Source organism: Sardina pilchardus, chromosome 9, assembly GCF_963854185.1.
Source record: "Sardina pilchardus chromosome 9, fSarPil1.1, whole genome shotgun sequence".
NCBI lineage: Eukaryota > Metazoa > Chordata > Actinopteri > Clupeiformes > Clupeidae > Sardina > Sardina pilchardus.
Genome location: NC_085002.1, coordinates 29,625,428 through 29,644,823, shown reverse-complemented (window position 1 = coordinate 29,644,823; position 19,396 = coordinate 29,625,428). Strand labels below are relative to the sequence as shown.

General features: G+C 44.5%; 1 protein-coding gene across 1 annotated transcript in view; it reads right to left on the bottom strand.

Moving 5' to 3' along the window:
* Window positions 1-568: 568 nt before the first annotated feature.
* The window catches only part of ptprt (protein tyrosine phosphatase receptor type T), a 178,959-nt gene continuing 160,131 nt past the window's right edge, over window positions 569-19,396 (bottom strand). Inside the window, exons 25-32 of the mRNA XM_062545106.1 lie at window positions 15,729-15,864; window positions 13,537-13,686; window positions 12,672-12,845; window positions 11,163-11,294; window positions 8,002-8,127; window positions 6,077-6,240; window positions 3,001-3,136; window positions 569-2,315 (exon numbers count right to left, since the gene is read on the bottom strand). Of these exons, the coding sequence (XP_062401090.1) occupies window positions 2,262-2,315; window positions 3,001-3,136; window positions 6,077-6,240; window positions 8,002-8,127; window positions 11,163-11,294; window positions 12,672-12,845; window positions 13,537-13,686; window positions 15,729-15,864 (1,072 nt within the window). The 3' untranslated portion in view covers window positions 569-2,261. The remainder of the gene's footprint in view (window positions 2,316-3,000; window positions 3,137-6,076; window positions 6,241-8,001; window positions 8,128-11,162; window positions 11,295-12,671; window positions 12,846-13,536; window positions 13,687-15,728; window positions 15,865-19,396) is intronic.

Below are 19,396 nucleotides of genomic sequence, written 5' to 3'. Positions count from 1 at the left end.
CATAGATATCAAGTGGTTGGTAACAATAGCTGTAATTAATTACTTATTTCCTTTAATTTACTACACATGCAATCAACCCCTAACAATATGATGTGCAAGGTTGATGTCAAAACTTTTCAGGTACTTCATCTGCCTTTTCAAATCCTCTCAAACTGGACCTATGGGTGTGCCAACATGAACATCCTTAACATGTAGACATTTCCATGCCAGGGATTCATCAAATTAACATTTAGACTTAATTGTGAGACTTTTAATATGTATTGCAGCTCTCATAGTGGTGTTGTACTGTAACATGGTTATAACATAGCTATAAATACGTAGTTCTGTGTAGGAAAGTGTCTTTTTTCACTCACCCTACACTTTGTTTTATTAGAGGTGCCCACTAAATCAATGAATAGAGTTTGTGCTTCCCATGGGCAATGTTAAGGCATCTAGAATACTTCTGCCAACCATCTTCATGATACATCTCTTATAGAAGGATGCTATGTCCATTCATGTCATGCATTTCAATGATCAAAAATGCAATAATTTCAAGGCTATGAATTCAACTCTCGTGTTGCGTGTCAGTCAACATTTTGGTCCCTTTATTGATGTTACCACAATTCCAAACAACAGAACAACCATGGCAAGTAAATCACCAATGCTAAATATCACTTTGCTAGACAAAAAAAAAAAAAAAAGTTCAAATACAACAAAAAGATAGAAGGAAAATAAAAATATAATTCAGGCAGTGGAGACACAGTATGAAAATTTGAAGGACAGAAAAAAGAGTGCATCCACACTTTCAAATACCTATCTTAAATCATTTCTCTATTCTTCAGAGTATTATCATTCACAGTGTCCAGAATTCAGAATACCAACTGTTTTTTTTTTTCTTCGAAAGATCAGTTTCCATTTCCTAACCTTAGACAAGCTGTACTGTATATATTGAGCAAAACATTCTAAGGACAAACCTGGAACATTACTGTACAAAAACTGTTCCATATACAGAGAACACAGTCAAAACACGGTTAGCGTGCAAAGGTCACTCGAGAGCTTGCGTTCCAATCGCAAGATGATAATTTCTTCATCGCTGGGTAGAAAAAAAGTGACAGGTTTTGAGATTTGTTTTTTTCTTTTGGGTTGCGTATCCTCTTTTCTCATCTGATATGAATGGGAGTTAAAGTCAAATCAAGTATTCTTACCTCACGTCTCCCTACCTTAGTACCAGTAGTTATCTTGAACCTATAGTCTTGTTCCGGTTGAGTGTTGAGTGTTTCTGTGCGATATCAATTGGCACTAGCAATCACATGACACGGCTTGCCTTTTTTCTGTAAATGCTCAGTACTGGAGGTAAGGATGTGTAAAATAAAGTGCAAAATGACCAAGACAAAATCGTGATGTATCTAAAAAATGGCATGACCTTTCACTGCCTGTGGCGTCTCAATAGTTAGGGGATAGTAAAGCTTCAACCACCTTTACACTTGCGATGCAGCAAATCCACACTAGCAACATTACTCAAGCTTGGCATAGGTGGCCATACCACAATACTGACATATGAAATTAAAAGCAGACACAAACCAAAAAACAAACCAAAAAACAAACAAAAACAATACAAACAACTATTCAAATCCCCTTAATAATAATAATAACAATAAAAAAAAAACATGTGCGTTTGGGTGTAAGCACAAAACGTATGCCATGACTTCATATTTTAGGAACCACAAAAGCATTATAATAAGAAAAATATTTGTGATTAGGCATGTTTTTTCACTTGTTCAAATTTTAATTGAGCTTCATTTTCCCTTGGGAAGCTGTACATTGCTCAACTATAGTCTTTTTGGTTCACCCCTTATGGCATCCAGAGCGCTTCTTTGTGGTAATGTATACACTTTAGTCATTAGTCTAGTTGTCTTTACACAGATGGGAACATTCAAGGTATATATCTAAAAAGTACTGTACAATATCACATCATAGTCCAGAATACACACGTGGTGCTGGACATGGAGATAAGAGAAGAGAAAACAAGTGTAGTGTAAGTGTCCATTTTTTTTTGTTGAAAGGTTTGTATTTTTTTTATCTTTATTTTTTTTCTCCTTAGTGGATGTAGATTGTTTATCCTGCAACATAAAATCAGACGCCATGTCTCGTCCAACAGGAGCATGGTCTCTCTATTTGAACAGTTTCTCAGAGCAGTGGCCTCTTCAGCGTGCTTCTGTACAACGTTGAGTGTTCAACATGAGTAAGAGGGTCAGTGTCTCTTCAAACTCTCTCTCACTTTCTCAGAAAGAGTTGAGACTCTCCAGGGCCACCTCATAACAGAACCTGTACTGCTCCTGAAATGCAGAGGACAATGACATTAGTCCAGCCTATCATATATGCATTGCACCAGTTTATGTAACAATATGCAACCTGGATCTTTAAACAACAAACAAAAAAACTCCTAAAAAAATACACTCTTAAAACAAATGTGTTGAAAACAACACAACTTTTGTTGTTTTTTAACACATGTCCAGATAGGGACAACACAGTTTGTGTTGTTTCCAACACATTGCTTTTGTTATTCACACAGCACAACTTTTTGTTGCTTTTTTAACACATCTCTAAGTCCAGCTTGGGACAACATAGATTTTAAGAGTGTAGATTTGGACTTTACGGCACATACTAAGCTCTAATTTTCTACATGTAGAAACATAAACATAACATAAAAACATAACAATTGGAACACTGTAGTCTAACAGTGTAAAGTAAGTGTGTTAGAACTGGCAGCAGTATGCTCTTAAATAAAGAATCTCTCTCATCAGACACTACCACCACACCACTAAATATTTAATTTAATATTGCATCTGTTGCAGCATCTGTGGCACCTTTCTTTATCTGGACAAACAGTATGGAGGCTTGTCGGTAATAACATAATTCTTTTGAAAAGTCTGACCTGTACAGCCTGATGTTCCCTTGCCTATTGCAACTTTAAACTTCAAGACTTCCTCATTACCATCCCCAGTCTAGTGTTTTGCTCACCATAGTCTCCACCATATTGGACTTGTTGTTCCGCAAGGTCTTGACTGTGTGGAACACGTCTACAATGTTCTGCTGTTGGATCATCTCCGTGATGCTACAGATGGCACAGAATGTTCCGCTCCGTCCTCCGCCGGTTCTGTGAGCAGATGGAACACAAACGGGTTAATGCGGAGCATTGGTACGTTGGTTAATGAGTTTCCACATTTCTATCAACACAGCCATACTCTCATTATGGCCTTTTATTACATGTCTGGAGACTTTGATGCATGTTTCAAAAAAGAAAGTTGAATGGGTCGTGAATCTGGAACATAACTGGATTCATAAATGTTTTAACAAGGGAAAAATGATATGAAATGGCATCTTTCTTCTTTATAGGCGTCACTGTTAATATCCTGATCAAATATGTGCGAATGCTGAGCTTAAAGTTAATATCAGTCCCCAGAATCAACCATTACAAAATGGGCTTTGATTCCAAATTAGCCACTGCTACTTTGGATAACAGCAACTCTTTCAAGAGCCTCTTAACTAATCATTGCTTCATGCTGCATCACCATCAAATAGGCCTTTAGAAGCCTATGCAAATAGTGGAGCTAACGCCTTAATTAAGAGCTTTATTACAGAAAGTCCCTCAGAGAGAATATTTCCTACAGCACACTCTACTCTCTCTCTCTCTCTCTCTCTCTCTCTCTTCACAACTGGCTTTAAGGTACACAAACAAAGAGTAAAAAGCTTATACATTGTCTTTAGTACATTACTGATAATACCATCATCTCATGCTAAATGCTTCTATATTTTCATTAACACATTACAGATAATACCATCATCTCATGCTAAATGCTTCTATATTTTCATTAACACATTACAGATAATACCATCATCTAATACTAAATGCCCCCCTACACATTTAAGGTTTGACACCATTCATTGTGTGTGTGTGTGTGTGCGTGTGTGTGTGTGTGTGTGTGTGTGTGTGTGTGTGTGTGTGTGTGTGTGTGTGTGTGTGTGTGTGTGTGTGTGTGTGTGTGTGTGTGTGTGTGTGTGTGTGTGTGTGTGTGTGTGTGTGTGTGTGTGTGTGTGCGTGTGTGAGTGTGTGGGTGCGTGTGGGTGCGTGTGAGTGTGTGTTCAGACTGACGTGTGGGAGAAATAATCAGGTGGTTGTAAGGCACTGTTCCAGAGGAAGCCTTAAACAAATAGGTGCAAGGTGCCAAAAATCAATGAAAGCTTGATTGGACTAGCATCAGTGGCCCACAACAAAACAATGTTGTGTGTGTTTAAAAAGAAGGAAAAAAAAAAACGAAAAAAAGGGAAAAAATTGCTTAAATCTGAGACTAACACACATGATAGTGTATGCATGTAGACACACACACAGGAAATGTCGTCCTTGCCAGCATGCAGAACCACATGCACCCTCACCACCCCTAGCCCCCAACACACACACACACACACACACACACACACACACACACACACACACACACACACACACACACACACACACACACACACACACACACACACACACACACACACACACACCCTTCTGCTCACACTGAAAACGAATCAGTTCTAGTTACTGTGGGGCCGGTTTCTTGAAATCAGTTCCTGGTATAGATTTTCCAGCTCTGCGGCTTCGCTGGCATCTCTAATTTTCAGGTTCATTTGCTTTGGGCTTGATCTCCGCCTTCTCCACACAGCACAAGCCCTGATCACGGGGAGCAGCACTTTTTAGACCCCTTCAACTTGGGCTTATTGCTTTGGCTTCAGGCAAACTACACAATAAAACAAGCCCACAACTAACGACTAATTTCAGGAAATAACACAATGCACTATTTCAATAACTAACTAACTAACATACCATCTTCAAACTCCATTATCATTAAATGTGAAACATTCAATAGAACAAAACATGGATGTTTTTATTTGTCACATTTCACTAATACAATCATACTGTATATTGAAGATACCAAGACATAATGAACAGGAGCCAGGTATGGTGGGCAGTTTGCCCTAGCAACATATGAATACAAATTAACGCCTAACTTGGCAACGTGCTTTGCTGGAATTATTACTTTTCATAAACAATGTCCCCTGCCCACATACGGTCTGTCTTCCTCTTTAGAATACAGTGAGAAAGGAAGCACAGTCTCTCCTATTATGAATCTTAGAGCAGGAGTGCGTCGATGAGAACAAATCTGACGGAGATACACACACACAGAGACTGTGGGTGCGGCCACGGGCACAGCCAATTACTCATGCAAAATTAATTTCTTTGAAAGTCTTTGAAGTTGAATGTAATTGAACAGTCTGTTCTCCCTGAAAGACATCTAGACAGGGTCCAAATGAAGGCAACTTTTTTGGTCTAAAAAGCTAACAAAAACCTCAGACATACCAGCACCGTCAGCCCAGCTGTCACAGATTAAAGCATGCTAACAAGCTAACACTTGCTGCCAGTGTACTGTGTATAGTTAGCACTGGGCACTGCCCTATACTGTCAGACCCTCTTTAACACGTTCACAAGCTACTCCATCATGGAGCGCAGAAATCTATAGTGCATAGCCTGGACGAGTCGTAGGAAGGTCACAACTGACAACTCCCCCTGTGTGTGTGTGTCACATGGTCATGTACCAAGAAAACAATCATGTATCAAAAAATGTTGAATTTGAAGATGATACCAAAAGTAGTTTCCAATAACTTATGCAACTCATAATTAAACAGTGTCTGCCTAACAGCTGAGGTGCGTTCAAATTCAACTAAGGCAAACATTTGCGAATGTTTGCAAACTGTTTTCCGTTGGTCATGAGTTTTTGGCGAACGTTTACAAACAGTCGCAAACAGTCTGCAGGGGTAGTTCTCCGCGAACACACAGTGAAACTGGATGTGAGTTTTATGAAGGCAACAGTTCAATTGCAGTTAGAATGGAAGGTTAACACCAAATCATTCCAATTTAACTGTTCAAAGAAAACATGTTCACCACCAACGTTCGCCACTGTTTGGCAAATTTGAACGCTCCTCAGCTAACTGCTCTCCACAACTTCAAATCATATGCCCCTGTGTGGAGGGAGGAAAGGTCACTCACAGGCAGTGGACCACAGTGCGGCCGTCGCCTCCGTCGTACTGCTCCTGCCACTTGGCCAGTCTCCGCACCAGCTGCAGAATGGAGCGCTTGGACAGCGGGGTGTCGCGGTACGCCGGCCAGCCCAGGAACTGGAAGTGCTGCACCAGCCGGTAGCCGTCCTGTGGCTGCGGGAACATGGAGCACCAACAATCAATGGCAATGACATTTAGCTGACACTTAACCAAAGCGACTTACAACATGGTAAACATTTTAAGCTTTTTAAGGAATTCTAGGAAACAACAATTCTAGGACATTTTTAAAAAGTAGAGTGCAGTAAGAAAAAAGTGCATCAATGAGTGCAGTTGTCCAGAGGGGGAATGTGGCTGGGAATGTCTGCCTCTCTTTTATTCTACATCATTCTACGTCTACGGCACACGTCAGCACCAACAACCACGTCAGCACCAATGTCACCAGCATAAGTACGGTCATGTTTAGCCCCAACATCGTAATTCTGGTCATCACTGGCTGAATTCTAAAGACAACCTCACAACAGCACTCTCGATGACCACTTATCAAATGCACTCACACTCACTGTGTTCGCATGTCTGTTTGCACTATTTCTACATATTTGATCCTTTGCCTTCTTAGACGGGAATAAGTGAAGTGCAGCAGGGTTGCCTTGTGCATGAAACAAAGACATCAGCTGGTATTATTTTGCTCTTGGAAGGCTGGGGGGGGAAGGGGGGGAGTTAGTTGGGTTGAGTGGGAACTGTACATTCTGCTGCACAGCAAACCATGTCATGGTTTTGTCAGCGCTGTGATGAAGCCATTTCATGGCAGATTTAGAATGCTCAAGCTCTTTCATGGAAACAAACAGAGGAAAGATGAGTCGCTGGCTGCCTCGCAAATCTTCCCTGTCACGACTGATTAGGGGACAGAGGGTGGGGGTAAGAGCCCAAGGACGGAAGTGTGTGTGTGTGTGTTAGACTGTATGTATGAGAGAGTGTGAGGGTGTGTGCACAAGTATGCATGCATGGTTGAGTGTACTTGTACGTTTATGTGTATATGTACTGTATGTGTGTGTGTGTGTGTGTGTGTGTGTGTGTGTGTGTGTGTGTGTGTGTGTGTGTGTGTGTGTGTGTGAGGGGGATATAAGACCTCTCTTCACTGCACTAAGATCTCCCAGTTTTTCTTTAATTTGACTTAACGAGCACCAACACAGCTCTTGGCTCATTCGTACGGAAAAAAAAAGAAATCCTGAAATGTGAGCAATCCAGCCGTCAAGTCTCTCTGTCGCAGTGATCACCTTTGGCAGGCCGAAGATGGCGTGAAAAGCAAATGCCTCTCTGATGATGGTATTTCTGCTTAACACGCAGAGTGTGGCAAATGAAAGGCAAAGACGCGTGAGATGCTCTGCCTTAAGTGATCTTTAGGGCCGTGGTGCGGAGAGCTGCGCTCTGCTCCGCACGCCGCCCAGTAAATAAACACAAATCAACGATTGGCCACGCCGCTTGGGCTCAGCGGTCCTGATGCTGCCACCGTGTCCGTGCCTCAGTCAGATGATGAGCAACCTGTCACCTTGCATTTCATCCTTTTTGTTTAACCACACGTCTGTTTAATGGGGAATCTGTTCAAGCGCAGCCGTTTGTTTTTTTTTTTTCTTTCGGAAAATTAGATAAGAAGTTTCTGGGCACGGGGGCGTCCGACTGGTTGGGAGGAGGAGCGGATCGCTGGAAAATGGGCCTGTCTTGATGTCCCTATCATGGACCATTGGACGATAAAGTGACCGAATGACAGCCCAATCAATGAACACCCGACTGCTCACTAGTGGAATTCAATTCCATCCAGCCATGGAGGGAGGGAGAGAGGGAGGGAGAGAGAGAGGGAGAGAGAGAGAGAGAGAGAGAGGAGAGACGAAGAGACATAGTGTTGTCTATAATTCATACCCGTGCCATGTTGCAAATCCTGAAAATTCGGTTGATGATGTCCTCGTCGATGTCTGCGGAGATGAACTCCACTTGGATGGGACCGTAACAGCAGGAGCTCTTTTCCGGCCAATACTGCATGCAAAGCTGTGGAGAGGGAAAGGACAGAGTGAGATTACAACGCCTCCCATCAGAGCGTTAGCAGAGCGTTAGCAACACGTCTGCCATGCTGACAACACAACTGAGCACAGAAGACTGCAGAGACACGTTTCCATGGCAGACATGTTTCTGATGTACATCAGGCAACGTGTGAAGCATGCTACACTACAGTATAGCGTTGTATGAATTATTTATGGCATGTCATATATAGGTTGATAAAGCCTATTAACCTCGAAATGTCTGATAATGATGAACATTAGACCAACACAGAAAGGATTTTTTTTTTCTTTTTTAAATAAAAAACTTTGACCTTTGCATATATCCATATCTGGAGTTCAGAAAGACTAGAATGTGTTATGAAGCACAGTTCACCTTCTGAGCATAATTACGACTTCAAAGATAAAGATTCAAAAAGCTTTAAGGTCTAATATGTTGCCATGTCAGAAAATGTTCTTTTGATTGAAGGCAGAGAGTGTGTGTGATGTGTCAGTGTCATGAGTTTTGTCAATGTATTGCATTGGGAATGAAGGATTTGTTGCATAATAGCTTTTTTTGCTAGAGGCACTCTGAACCTTCTCCCTGATGGTAATAGCTCAAAGCTTTGGTGTAGGGGGTGGGAGGCATCCAGGATGATAAAGTTGGATTTCCTTTCCACTGCTTGCACATAAAGATCAGATGGCTGTTTGTGTGGAATGCCTATGATCTTAAGGGCTTTCCTGGCTATCCTAGCCAGCGTTCTCTTGCATTTGTTTGGTAGGAAGCTCTACCCAGATGTAATCTTGAAAGCGATGACACATGCGCTGTTGGGCTTTTATGTACACTGTGCCAACTTGCAGGGTGAAGGTGAGATGGTGGTTAATCAAAGTACCAAAGTACTTGAAACTTCCAACCTGTTCCACTTCTACCTACAGTATGATGACAGGTCCTTGGTCTTGGTGATGTTACTCCAGTGAGCTTCTCTTGAACCAAAGTGTCACTGTGTTGACATACAGTACTGCTTGTGGACAGGGAGTCATCTTCAGTGAGGTTGACCACCATGCCATCTTAAATAGCTTGAGTCCATTGGTGCTGCAGGTGATCTCATTTATATACTGTAGATGAAGAATAGGACAGTTGACAACACACAGCCCTGAGGCACTCCGGTGTTTCAAATAGTGCCGGTGGACTTCAACACATTTACCCTTACTGTGGTCTGTCCTTTAAAAACTCCTTAATCCAGAGTGGGATCAGAGTTGGGATAGCTTGCAGCTGTTGGAGGTGGTGCAGAAGGGTGTTGATGTTCACTGTATATTGAATGTAAATAAGAAATCCATAAATAATATTCTCACAAGGTGTTGGGAGAGTCAAGGTGTCTTGTTACAGTGTCCAGAAGAGTCAGGCTGGCATCCTCCACAGCTCGCTTTGATTTATGAGCAAACTGTAGAGGGTCCAAGCCATAGACATATATACATATATATATCTATGGTCCAAGCTCTCTCCGACCACGGTGATGAGTTCATAAGCATCAACTCTCTCCATGCATGTGTAGAGGACGGAGGTAAGTGGCACAGGTCTGAAGTCATTCATCGCTTTGACATAGCGTAAGCTTAGAATTATAAGGTTCTATCTCCGTTTAGGGTAGTTCTGAGATATTGAGCATCAACGTTTTTACATAGCTAGCAAAACTGTTATGTAGTACCTTTTTATCTTACTAATAACTAACTAAAAAAATATGTTTTTTTTACAGAAATCACACCACACAGGCATTAATAAACACCTAATGGATCAGATAATGTCAAAAACTCAATTTCAACCAAAAGTGGAGATACTGTAGAACCTTATAATTCTCAGCTCACGATTGGGTGATTTGACAGGTAAGATGGTAGTTTCCTTCCATGGCCTGGATACAAATCTGGCATGAAGGAACAGCTGGAAAAGTTCTGTCATCACACCAGCTACAGTAGCTGAGGTGCACGCTCCTTAATGCGTCCTGGTCCCTTCAGTCCATCCGGGCCAGGAGCTTTGGTAGAATGGAGATGGGTAAAGATGGAGGCTCTCCTCCTCCACACAGATGGATTCAGAGCAATGGCTCATGTTGGGTGGGCTCCAACCTTCCGCAGGATCTGCATTGTTGAACTTGGCATGGAAAGTATTCAGGATCTGGGCATTGGACTGTGCCAGCACTCAAAGTCCTGATCATCATGGTGTTAAGACACTTCCAGGCATCCCTCATATCTCCCCTGGTGAACCTCCACTCCATTTTGCTCTTTGTAATTAAGCTTGGCAAGCTCGATCTTATGCTTTAGCTCTTTTCTGAGATCTTGGACAAGTTGCTTGTTTCCTTGAATAAAAGCTAATTTCTTCTAATTTAGACAGTGTTTGAGCTCTTTTGTAATCCAAGGCTTGTTATGACCAGAAATCTTGATTTGTTTAGATGGAATGACACTGCCTGCACTGAATCACACATAAGACCAGATGGACTCATTAAATGTGTTCAAGTCACAATTACAGGCCTCAAAGAACATCTCCCAGTTCCTTTAGTCCCTCTACAGATTCAGTATTGTAGGCTAGGATTTTGCCTGAATCTTCTGTTTTTATTATATTTCATAATTATATTTCTGTCTGTATTTAGGCAGTAGTAATATCATATAAATAGTACAAATTTATTATCCTTTCTTATCTCTGGGCGGTTTTAAAATTCACATTGGATAATAATTATCTCAGAAACAGTTTCAAATTATCTTGCCGTTTCTTCATTTCATTTCTTCAGTCACTACAAATGGATCCATGGATGGAGTAATCAAGCTAAGTGATAGCCTCAAAAGTAACTCATTCATCTGTTCTAATCGCTATCTTCATCTACCAACTAATAGCACTTAATGAGCACACTAAGAAAATAGTTTTTATCCTGAGTCTGTTGAGGCCAGAGTAAATTGTTTCAAAAAAGATGGTGAACTATCCACTCAACCCTGAGCCTCAAGCACCACACTGCCCCCTGCTTCCCCCCCCCCTCCTCCCCCCACCCCCACCTCCCCAGGCCATACCTGAGCGGCGTCCATCTCATTCAGCATGACGATGGAGGAGCAGTTGTAGTCGAACACCAGCCTCCAGAAGTCGGCCACGGTGTTGGGTAAGGGATGCTGGGTCACAATGAAGGCTGCTGGCTGTTTGTGGCTCTGCAAGATCGATATACAAACACTTCAGCTCAAAGGCCGGGGAATACGGGGAGTGTCTGTGTGCGTGTGTAGGAATGTGTGTGTGTGTGTATGTGTGTGTGTGTGTGTGTGTGTGTGTGTGTATAAGAATATGTGTGTGTTTGTGTGTGTGTGTGTGTGTTTGTGTGTGTGGTGGCGTGGGAGGGGATGAGGGAACAAGAGATAACAGGCAGCTGCGTGACTCCCATCCCCAAACTGCTAGCCGCCGCTGGACCCCTTCACGGCGAGCGAAGGACGACACAACAGCAGCAGCAGCAACAGCAGCAGCTCTGGCCCACGCGCGCGGTGAGGGTTAACCTTGCCAGGTGATTCATCGGCGCTGAGAATCCCCGCCGCTCATTACGCGGCCGTGGATGAGCGGAGGCTCGGCGCGAGGCCGCCGTTATACCGCAACAAGGTTTTCTGTCGTTTTTTTTTTTTTTTTGAAGCGCTGCTACGGCCGCTCGTTATCACGCAGCAGCACGCCCTTATCGTTCATCCATCGGCGTGTCCCGGCTTATCTGATGGAGCCTCGTGCCGCCGGCGTCCTGCGCCTTCTCTACGCCTCGTGGCCGCGCCGAGGCCGCATCCTAGCGACTTGTTAGGATGTCATATTTGCGGCGCGCTGTTGTTCGCTTTTGTAATGATGTGCCTTCTTTGTATCTTATTTATACGTCACATCTAGCGAAGGCTGTAATAAAACTGCCACGGGGAATCACTGCGCCAGGAATGCGACGTATTCCAATACCTAGAATCGATCCGAGCATCTGACTCAGGCTAATCAAATTTCAATTAACACTGGAGCTAATTGCTCCTGTTATGAGACGAGAGTGGAGAAAACAACACAAGAGCTCTCTTGCTGTGCGGTTGGTCCTGTCAGTCAAAATAATGAGCAAATGCTGGCAATCTCCCGGGGTGATTAAAAAACATGCCCATCTGAATGCACGGCACGCAAATCTGTGCGTGAGGGCGAGATCAAATTGGGTCACCATATTTTGATACAGACATCACACTAACACATGGAGTGGCAGCCTCCTAATGATATGCACAAGTACCTGACGCATTGCTTCAGCATTAATGAAGCTCCCCTGGGGGCTTTTAACAGATTCTCCATCTGAAAGGATAGTCTATTCTCCATCTTAAAATACAGTCTATTCTCCATCTTAAATTATAGTCTTTTCTCCATCTTAAAGGATAGTCCACTCTCCATCTTAAAGGACAGTCTATTCTCCATCTTAAAATATAGTCTATTCTCCATCTTAAAGGATAGTCTATCATAGACTCAGGTGTTATGCGTGCTCATTGGTTCGGTAGCGACACAAGGCTCCAGTGGGGTTTTTCGGGGGTAGACTAACTTACATCCATGAGGGCAGCGTTGATGTAGTTGCTGGACTCGCCGTCGACGGAGATGAGGAAAGGCAGGCAGCGGTCGGCGGACAGCACGTCCATGCTGCGGTTCTTGTCGTGGTTACGAGGGAGCAGGCCCACGCTGCAGTCCTCCGGACGCACCCGAGGAGTCACGATGTTCAGCGTCTGGGGAGGGAGAGACAGACAGAGAAGGAGAGAGAAAAAGCAAAGATAGAGAGATGAGAGAGAGAGAGAGAGAGATGGAGAGAGAGAGATTCATTAGTCAACTAAGCTTCTCTTTTAACTACTGCAGTGCCAACCTGAGTTCCCAAACTGACGATGTGCTTAAGTTTCTGTAAAATCAGATGAAAAAAAAGTCTCATTCCTTGCTGGCACCTTCAGTTTCAACAAAAGGAAGAAACCTTGAAGTGAAAGTTGTGCATTTCTTATGCATGAAAGAGCATCAAAAAGAGGAGGAAGCAGCAGGAAGGGAAAAAAATGTTGGCCAAAAAGGGGGGAAAAAAAGAAAAAAGAAAAGCGTGGAAAGATTGGTTGAGTGATAGAGAGATGGATCACACAATTCCGGGACAGATGACAGATTTGAGACGTCTCTCGTGCCTGCACCAGTGATGGGGGTGCTCATTTCACCAGGAAGGTGCGCAGGGAAAGAGGCCCCATGAAAGGAAACAGCTCGGCTACAGGCTTTCATGAGGCAGTGACTTCTGCCTCGCAGCTCGAAGAAAGAAAAAAAGAAAAAAAGTCTCGTTCTCTAGCACCCAGCCGCTACCTCTGCTGTCTGACAGGATGTGAGGCAGGCACTTTTCTCTTTTCTTACATCCCATCCCCCCTTTATTCGTTTCTTTTTCTCTGTCTTTACCTGGAACTCGTCCTTGATCTGGCTGGAGTTGGTCTGCGGGTCTATTCTGCTGATGTTATAGTATATGGCTCTGAATTCACACACGGGGATGGCCGTGTTCCCACACAGGCAGGCTTCCAAGATGGCGTCGTGGACAAACACGTACTGCTCCTGTAAGGACACGACAGAATGACATTAGGCACATTGGGTTCAAGGACACGACAGAATGACGTTAGGCATATTGGGTTCAAGATCGCTCTCAGAACATCAAATGAGAGTTTTCAATATCGTGGCCCATTCTGGCCTCTCATTACCATCCCAACTGAATGGAGCTGAATAGCAGAGTGCTATAATGACCAAAGAGAATGCGTAACAGAAGCCTCCGTCGCTAACGACCCTCAGAGCTCTCAGAGCCTCTATAGGGCGCCTTGAGAAGCCATCAATTAGCAGCGCTTTCACGAGGTCTCAGAAAAGCATGAACAAGTTTGTTGTGCCCTTTTAAACGGCTAATTAAACGCAGCAGTCCTTAGGAGATGGTTAACCTGCTGTGTCAAAGCCCAAAATAGCAACTCCGTTCATGTGGCTCATGAATACCTAAGGATCCCATGTTAACACCAGGAAGGCCATCATGTGCGGCCTGAGGAGCTCTTCTAGACAGAGACTTTCTAATGAGGAGACACTACAAGCACACAAAGGATCTCAAATCTCCCATAGAAATGGAGGGGGTTTAGTTTTCTGACGCAAACATGGCAGTCGTCTACACATATTCCGCCCCTTCTGCAACCAAAAGTTGACGTGTGAATACATCACGCCAATCATGCGGTGTGTTGCGAATCCATCGTGCCAATCATGTGTTGTGTTCTCGCAGCTGGAACGAGGTTGGTGTCGTGCAGCCCTGTGCATGTGCAGTTCTGCCCACAATATATGCCTGATATGTAACCAAAGTGCGTTGCAATATGGGCACCGGATGGAGGGATGTGCATACTTGAATCTCAAGGTTGAGGTGCTGAGAAAATAAGTTTAGTTATTGAAGTCAGAGAGACATAACACACTAAAAGTTCCCACAGTGCGGCTTCTGAGAGAGATGAGAGAGGGTATTCAGAGACAGCACACCGCTAGCTATACAGGGCCCACATCCCAGAAAACCTACAGCATATCCAACCGCCCGCCGGGCCAGTCAGCCAATATGGATGCTGGAGTACTGTACATGGTTTAAACTCAACACTAGCTTAGGGGTTTTGAATGTTAATTGCAGCCCTTTGATCCCGTCTGAGCTAAATCCATGTAGGGCTGCCCTCTGCTATCCATTACCTCCACCGAGCACTTCAGAGAGACAGGGCCATGTGGGAGTGTGGGTGGGGGTTGGAGGGGGGGTAGGGTGGGGGTGTGAGGGGTTGATGAGTGGTGCTGGGAGCCTTTTAAAGGATTAATTGCTTTTCGTTGTTTTGCATGGGATTATCTTTGAATGGTGCTTTAGACTGACAAATTGCCCTGTGTCCATTATGGCAAGTTGGTCTGTTTTTAAATTATTTACGTGTGTTTGTTTTGTGCTCTACAGAAACAATATAGAACAGCCAACTGGAGGTTTTGAACCCTGTGCGGCAAAGTGCAAGCTCCCAATTATCAACCTGTGGGAGGAACAGAGTCACCACTGGCAGTTAATATTCAGCATGTCTATGCTATTATATAAAAGAAAAACAGAGCATTGTGGACATCTGAATTGCGGTAATTTTCTGTTCATCCACTAGGGGGACAAGTCTATGAAGATTCAGCAGCTCTGTAACGGCATGCTGCAACCTCATGACCAGTCCATAGCCCAGTGTCCAGTGAGTAAGTAAATCTAATACATGACCTTTCCCTTCCCCAAGAAGATGTAGAGAGTGTTATAAGACATATGGTAAGGTGATGAAAAAGAGTGAGGTCATTTTTTAGAGATATGGATTACTAAAGATATGGGAGCCAACATATACATGAATTACTTAAAGCTAAAGGCTTACGGCTCATATAATGCAAGAGAGAACAGTGTTTAACTGCACACATGGATACTGACTGAACCTCTTGAACTCAGAGGCATGCAGCTTTCAAGGCAGTCAAGGTCATTCACCCACTTCATGCAACCCTGAGGAGAATCACTAAGACCAGTGTCATACAATCCACCGTGGTGTACACAGGCACTTAGAGATGGGGCTGCTGCGGTCCATGCGTCCACCCACCTCTGTCTGCACCATGTTGACCCTCTGTGAGCGCAGCTCACGGATGCAGTTGAAGATGTCCACCACCCCCTCGTTCTCCGCCATGTCCAGCATGATGTCCACGGCGATGAAGCAGCCTGTTCGTCCAGCGCCGGCACTGCGGGCGAGACGGTGAAGAAAATAAGAGAGGTGAGAGAGACATAAGAGAGGTGACTTTTAAGAGCCATCTTTAAAATCATGCCCCCAGAGAGTAGCACTGTAGAGGCCTGGCAGCTCTAGCTGCTGGCTGCAGCAACTCCTCAAGATGGCACTGATTTCATATTTTTTTCATAATGCCAGTATTTGACAGATCTATATGACAAAATGTTCATATTCTCCTTTATCCATTTCTGAGTCATAAAGAATGACAATACTCTTTGGTACTACTTGTACCAAATATTACAAATAATGAATCTGTTTATTTGGTCAATATATTGGCAAAGAGAATCAAAGGTGACATAGTCATTAAGTGACAGGACTAAGTAAATCTGGGTGTCATTAGCAAAGCTATAATTAATAATCAAATTGAATTGTCCAGGTGGGAGTATATGAAGGTTGAATACTAGTGGCCCAAAGATTGACCCCTGAGGAACATCAAAGGTTTAATAGTATTGTAGTATTGTAGTAGTAGTAGTAGTAGTATTGTTGGCAAGCAGCATGGCAAGAGCATTTATTCTCATATCCTAGCCAGGGGTTTGTAAGTTACAGCAGGTACAGCAGGAGCAGTGTGTGTGTGTGTGTGTGGGGGGGGGGGGGGGGGGGGGGGCTGTAGCATCTTTATTTCACTGTGCTTTCGTGGAGCAGTTAGCAGCCCAGGCGCCTCGCTGACGGTTCTGAATAATGACCTGCCCGTCAGAAAACACGACTCAGGACAAATGGGAGCTTTGCTGCTGACATACATGTGCATGCACACCCAATTGTACGGCACACACACACACACACACACGCATGTGTACACACAGAAATGGGGAGACTGACATGGGGAGGTGGAGAGGTTGAAACATCAGACATGACCCTGGTGTTAGGTGTTACAAAAACAGGTTCAGTCAGTACATTGTGTGTGTGTGTGTGTGTGTGTACGCATGGAAGGAGGCTGGCCAGGCTATCACTCAGTCGACAGCTCCCTGTCAGTGCCTGTTCTCCTGTACTCTCCCCATCTCTCCCATCTTTCTCTCTCTCTCTCTCTCTCTCTCTCTCTCTCTCCTTCCCTCCTTCTCCTTCTTCTTCTTCTCTCTCTCTCCATTCAGTAGGTTCCAGCTCCCCAGATTGCCTGTCAGTGGTGGTGATTAATGGTGTGAGTGGCGAGTGGCGCGCTCTTGGCAGGGGGATAACGGCCGCCGAGCGCTGAAGGAAATTAGAAATTACTCGGCGGTCTGTCAGGGGCCCCGCGCTCCCCGGGCCAAAGCTCATTCGTCCAGACTTCATCTACATCTCTCGGCCTCCCTGGGTCAGCCCGCCGTCCTCACGACCGGACCCAGCTTGGCACTGGCACTGCGGCCAACGGGAAAGTCCCTGAATACAGTAGGCAAGTGCTGTGTGTGTGTGTGTGTGTGTGTGTGTGTGTGTGTGCGTGCGTGTGTGTGTGCGCGCGTGTGTGTGTGTGGGGGGAGAAAAACTGGAGAGCTTTGCCATGTTCATTAATGCTAGACAGGTATCCGCGTAAAGACAGCTCAGCTGGGAGACCTCTCTATTTAGAGAACAAATTTGAGTGCGGATGTCCTCATCAGTGAATTATGATTACACATTAGGAGCCTCATAAGGATCTCCCACAGAAAAACAACTTGCCAACACCGCTCCTTCTGACGATAATCTGTCCTTAATGAAGCCTTTTAACAAACACACTCTCTCTCTCTCTCACACACACACACACACACCACCTCCACCAATGCAGGAAACACTCCACCCACGTGGGTCCCTCCAGCCATGCCACCACATAGATCGACACCATTAACCACAGCACTGGTTAGCCACTCTTAGGTCATAATTATGCCACCGTTTAGAGGCTGTTAAGAGGAACATTGTGCTCGAGTGTTAAAGCATTGTCCTCTTAAATGTTAATGCCATCAGCCCAATTTATGGGGAGAGCGATGACAGGGCTAGCGGGCTGAAGTGGCAGAAAAATCCTTTAGCACGCTCTCACACACACGCTCCGCAGCGGGAATTAGAGGCCAGGGCTCTCAGTGCTTCAGGGTGTGTGTGTGTGTGTGTGTGTGTGTGTGTGGAGGGAGGGGAAGCAGTGCAGAAAGAGCACACTTGGCATTTCTGGTAATCCTCTCTGAAAATGTCTTTGTCACATCTGCTTTGTTTAGAGGACCGGGGGCCCGAGAACAAAATTGCATTGTGCCATTTAACAGGCCCCCCCTGTCACCTCTCATTGTGCCCACAGTCTTCCTACTCACACTTGGTGTGTGTGTGTGTGTGTGTGTGTGTGTGTGTGTGTGTGTGTGTGTGTGTGTGTGTGTGTGTGTGTGTGTGTGTGTGTGTGTGTGTGTGTGTGAGTGTGTGAGTGTGTGTGTGTGTGTGTGTGTGTGTGTTTCTTCTTAGTGTGAGTTAAAAAGGCAAGGATTAAAGTGTATGGATATGTATGAGTGTCCATACTTGTGCGGGTGTGTGATAGAGAGCCTGAGAGAGAGAGAGAGAGAGAGAGAGAGAGAAAGAGATAGTACACAAGTACGTTTCCTGTGCATGTGTGGATGTCTGTATGTACACAGAAAACTCACATACAGTATATGCGCATGTGATGTATGTGCATTCCCATGTGTGTGTGTGTGTGTGTTTGTGTGTGTGCGTGTACACACATGTGTATGGGCAGAGGCAGCCCTTTCCTGTTAAATAGCCCCTTCCCCATTCCCGGTCATTTCCCGACAGGGAGATGAAAGTGACCGCTCTCAGCCACTGGGCCTGCCTCTGATGATGTGAGGGACCAGGAGAGCCCGTGGTGGTCAGATATTAAAGGGACTACGCCGCACTGCACTGCCCTCGTCGCACTCAAGCTGGAGCACTCAGACTGCTGCCCACTGCTCCTCTAATTGCTTTACTTCACCCGGAAAAAATGACCCCCTTAGGTGTGTGTGTGTGTGTGTGTGTGTGTGGAAGAGGCGGGGGTGGGTAGAGGGAGAGAGAGTGTGTGTGTTGACCCCAGTCAATTACCCACACCTGGAAATGTTGTAGCTCCACGCACAGAGGAGGCAGGAGGAGGCGGACGCAGAAATGCATGATGAGAAATGCACGGACGGGGACATGTTGAAAGTACGCTACATGAATGTAACTAGAAACTACACTGCTATTCATTTAGCAGACACTGGTGTCCAAAGTGACTTACATATGTCAACTTCATCACAAGGGATGACACTGTCCCCAGAGCAACTTGGAGTTAAGTGCCTTGCTCAAAGGGATAATCCGGAGTGAAATGCACTTTAGATCAATTTTTCGGACTATTGGGAGTACATACGTTGAGTTGACACCAAAATCATGTCATTCGGATGTATTTTGAGAAAGTTCGAGTTCACCGTTTTTAGCCAAAACTAGCTACTAGTTTTGGCTACAAAACACTACAAAAATAGCGTTTTGTAGTGGCGAAAGGACCTGCCCCGGTCACTTCCAGGCTAACGAGTTTTGGCTAAAAACGGTGAACTCGAACTTTCTCAAAA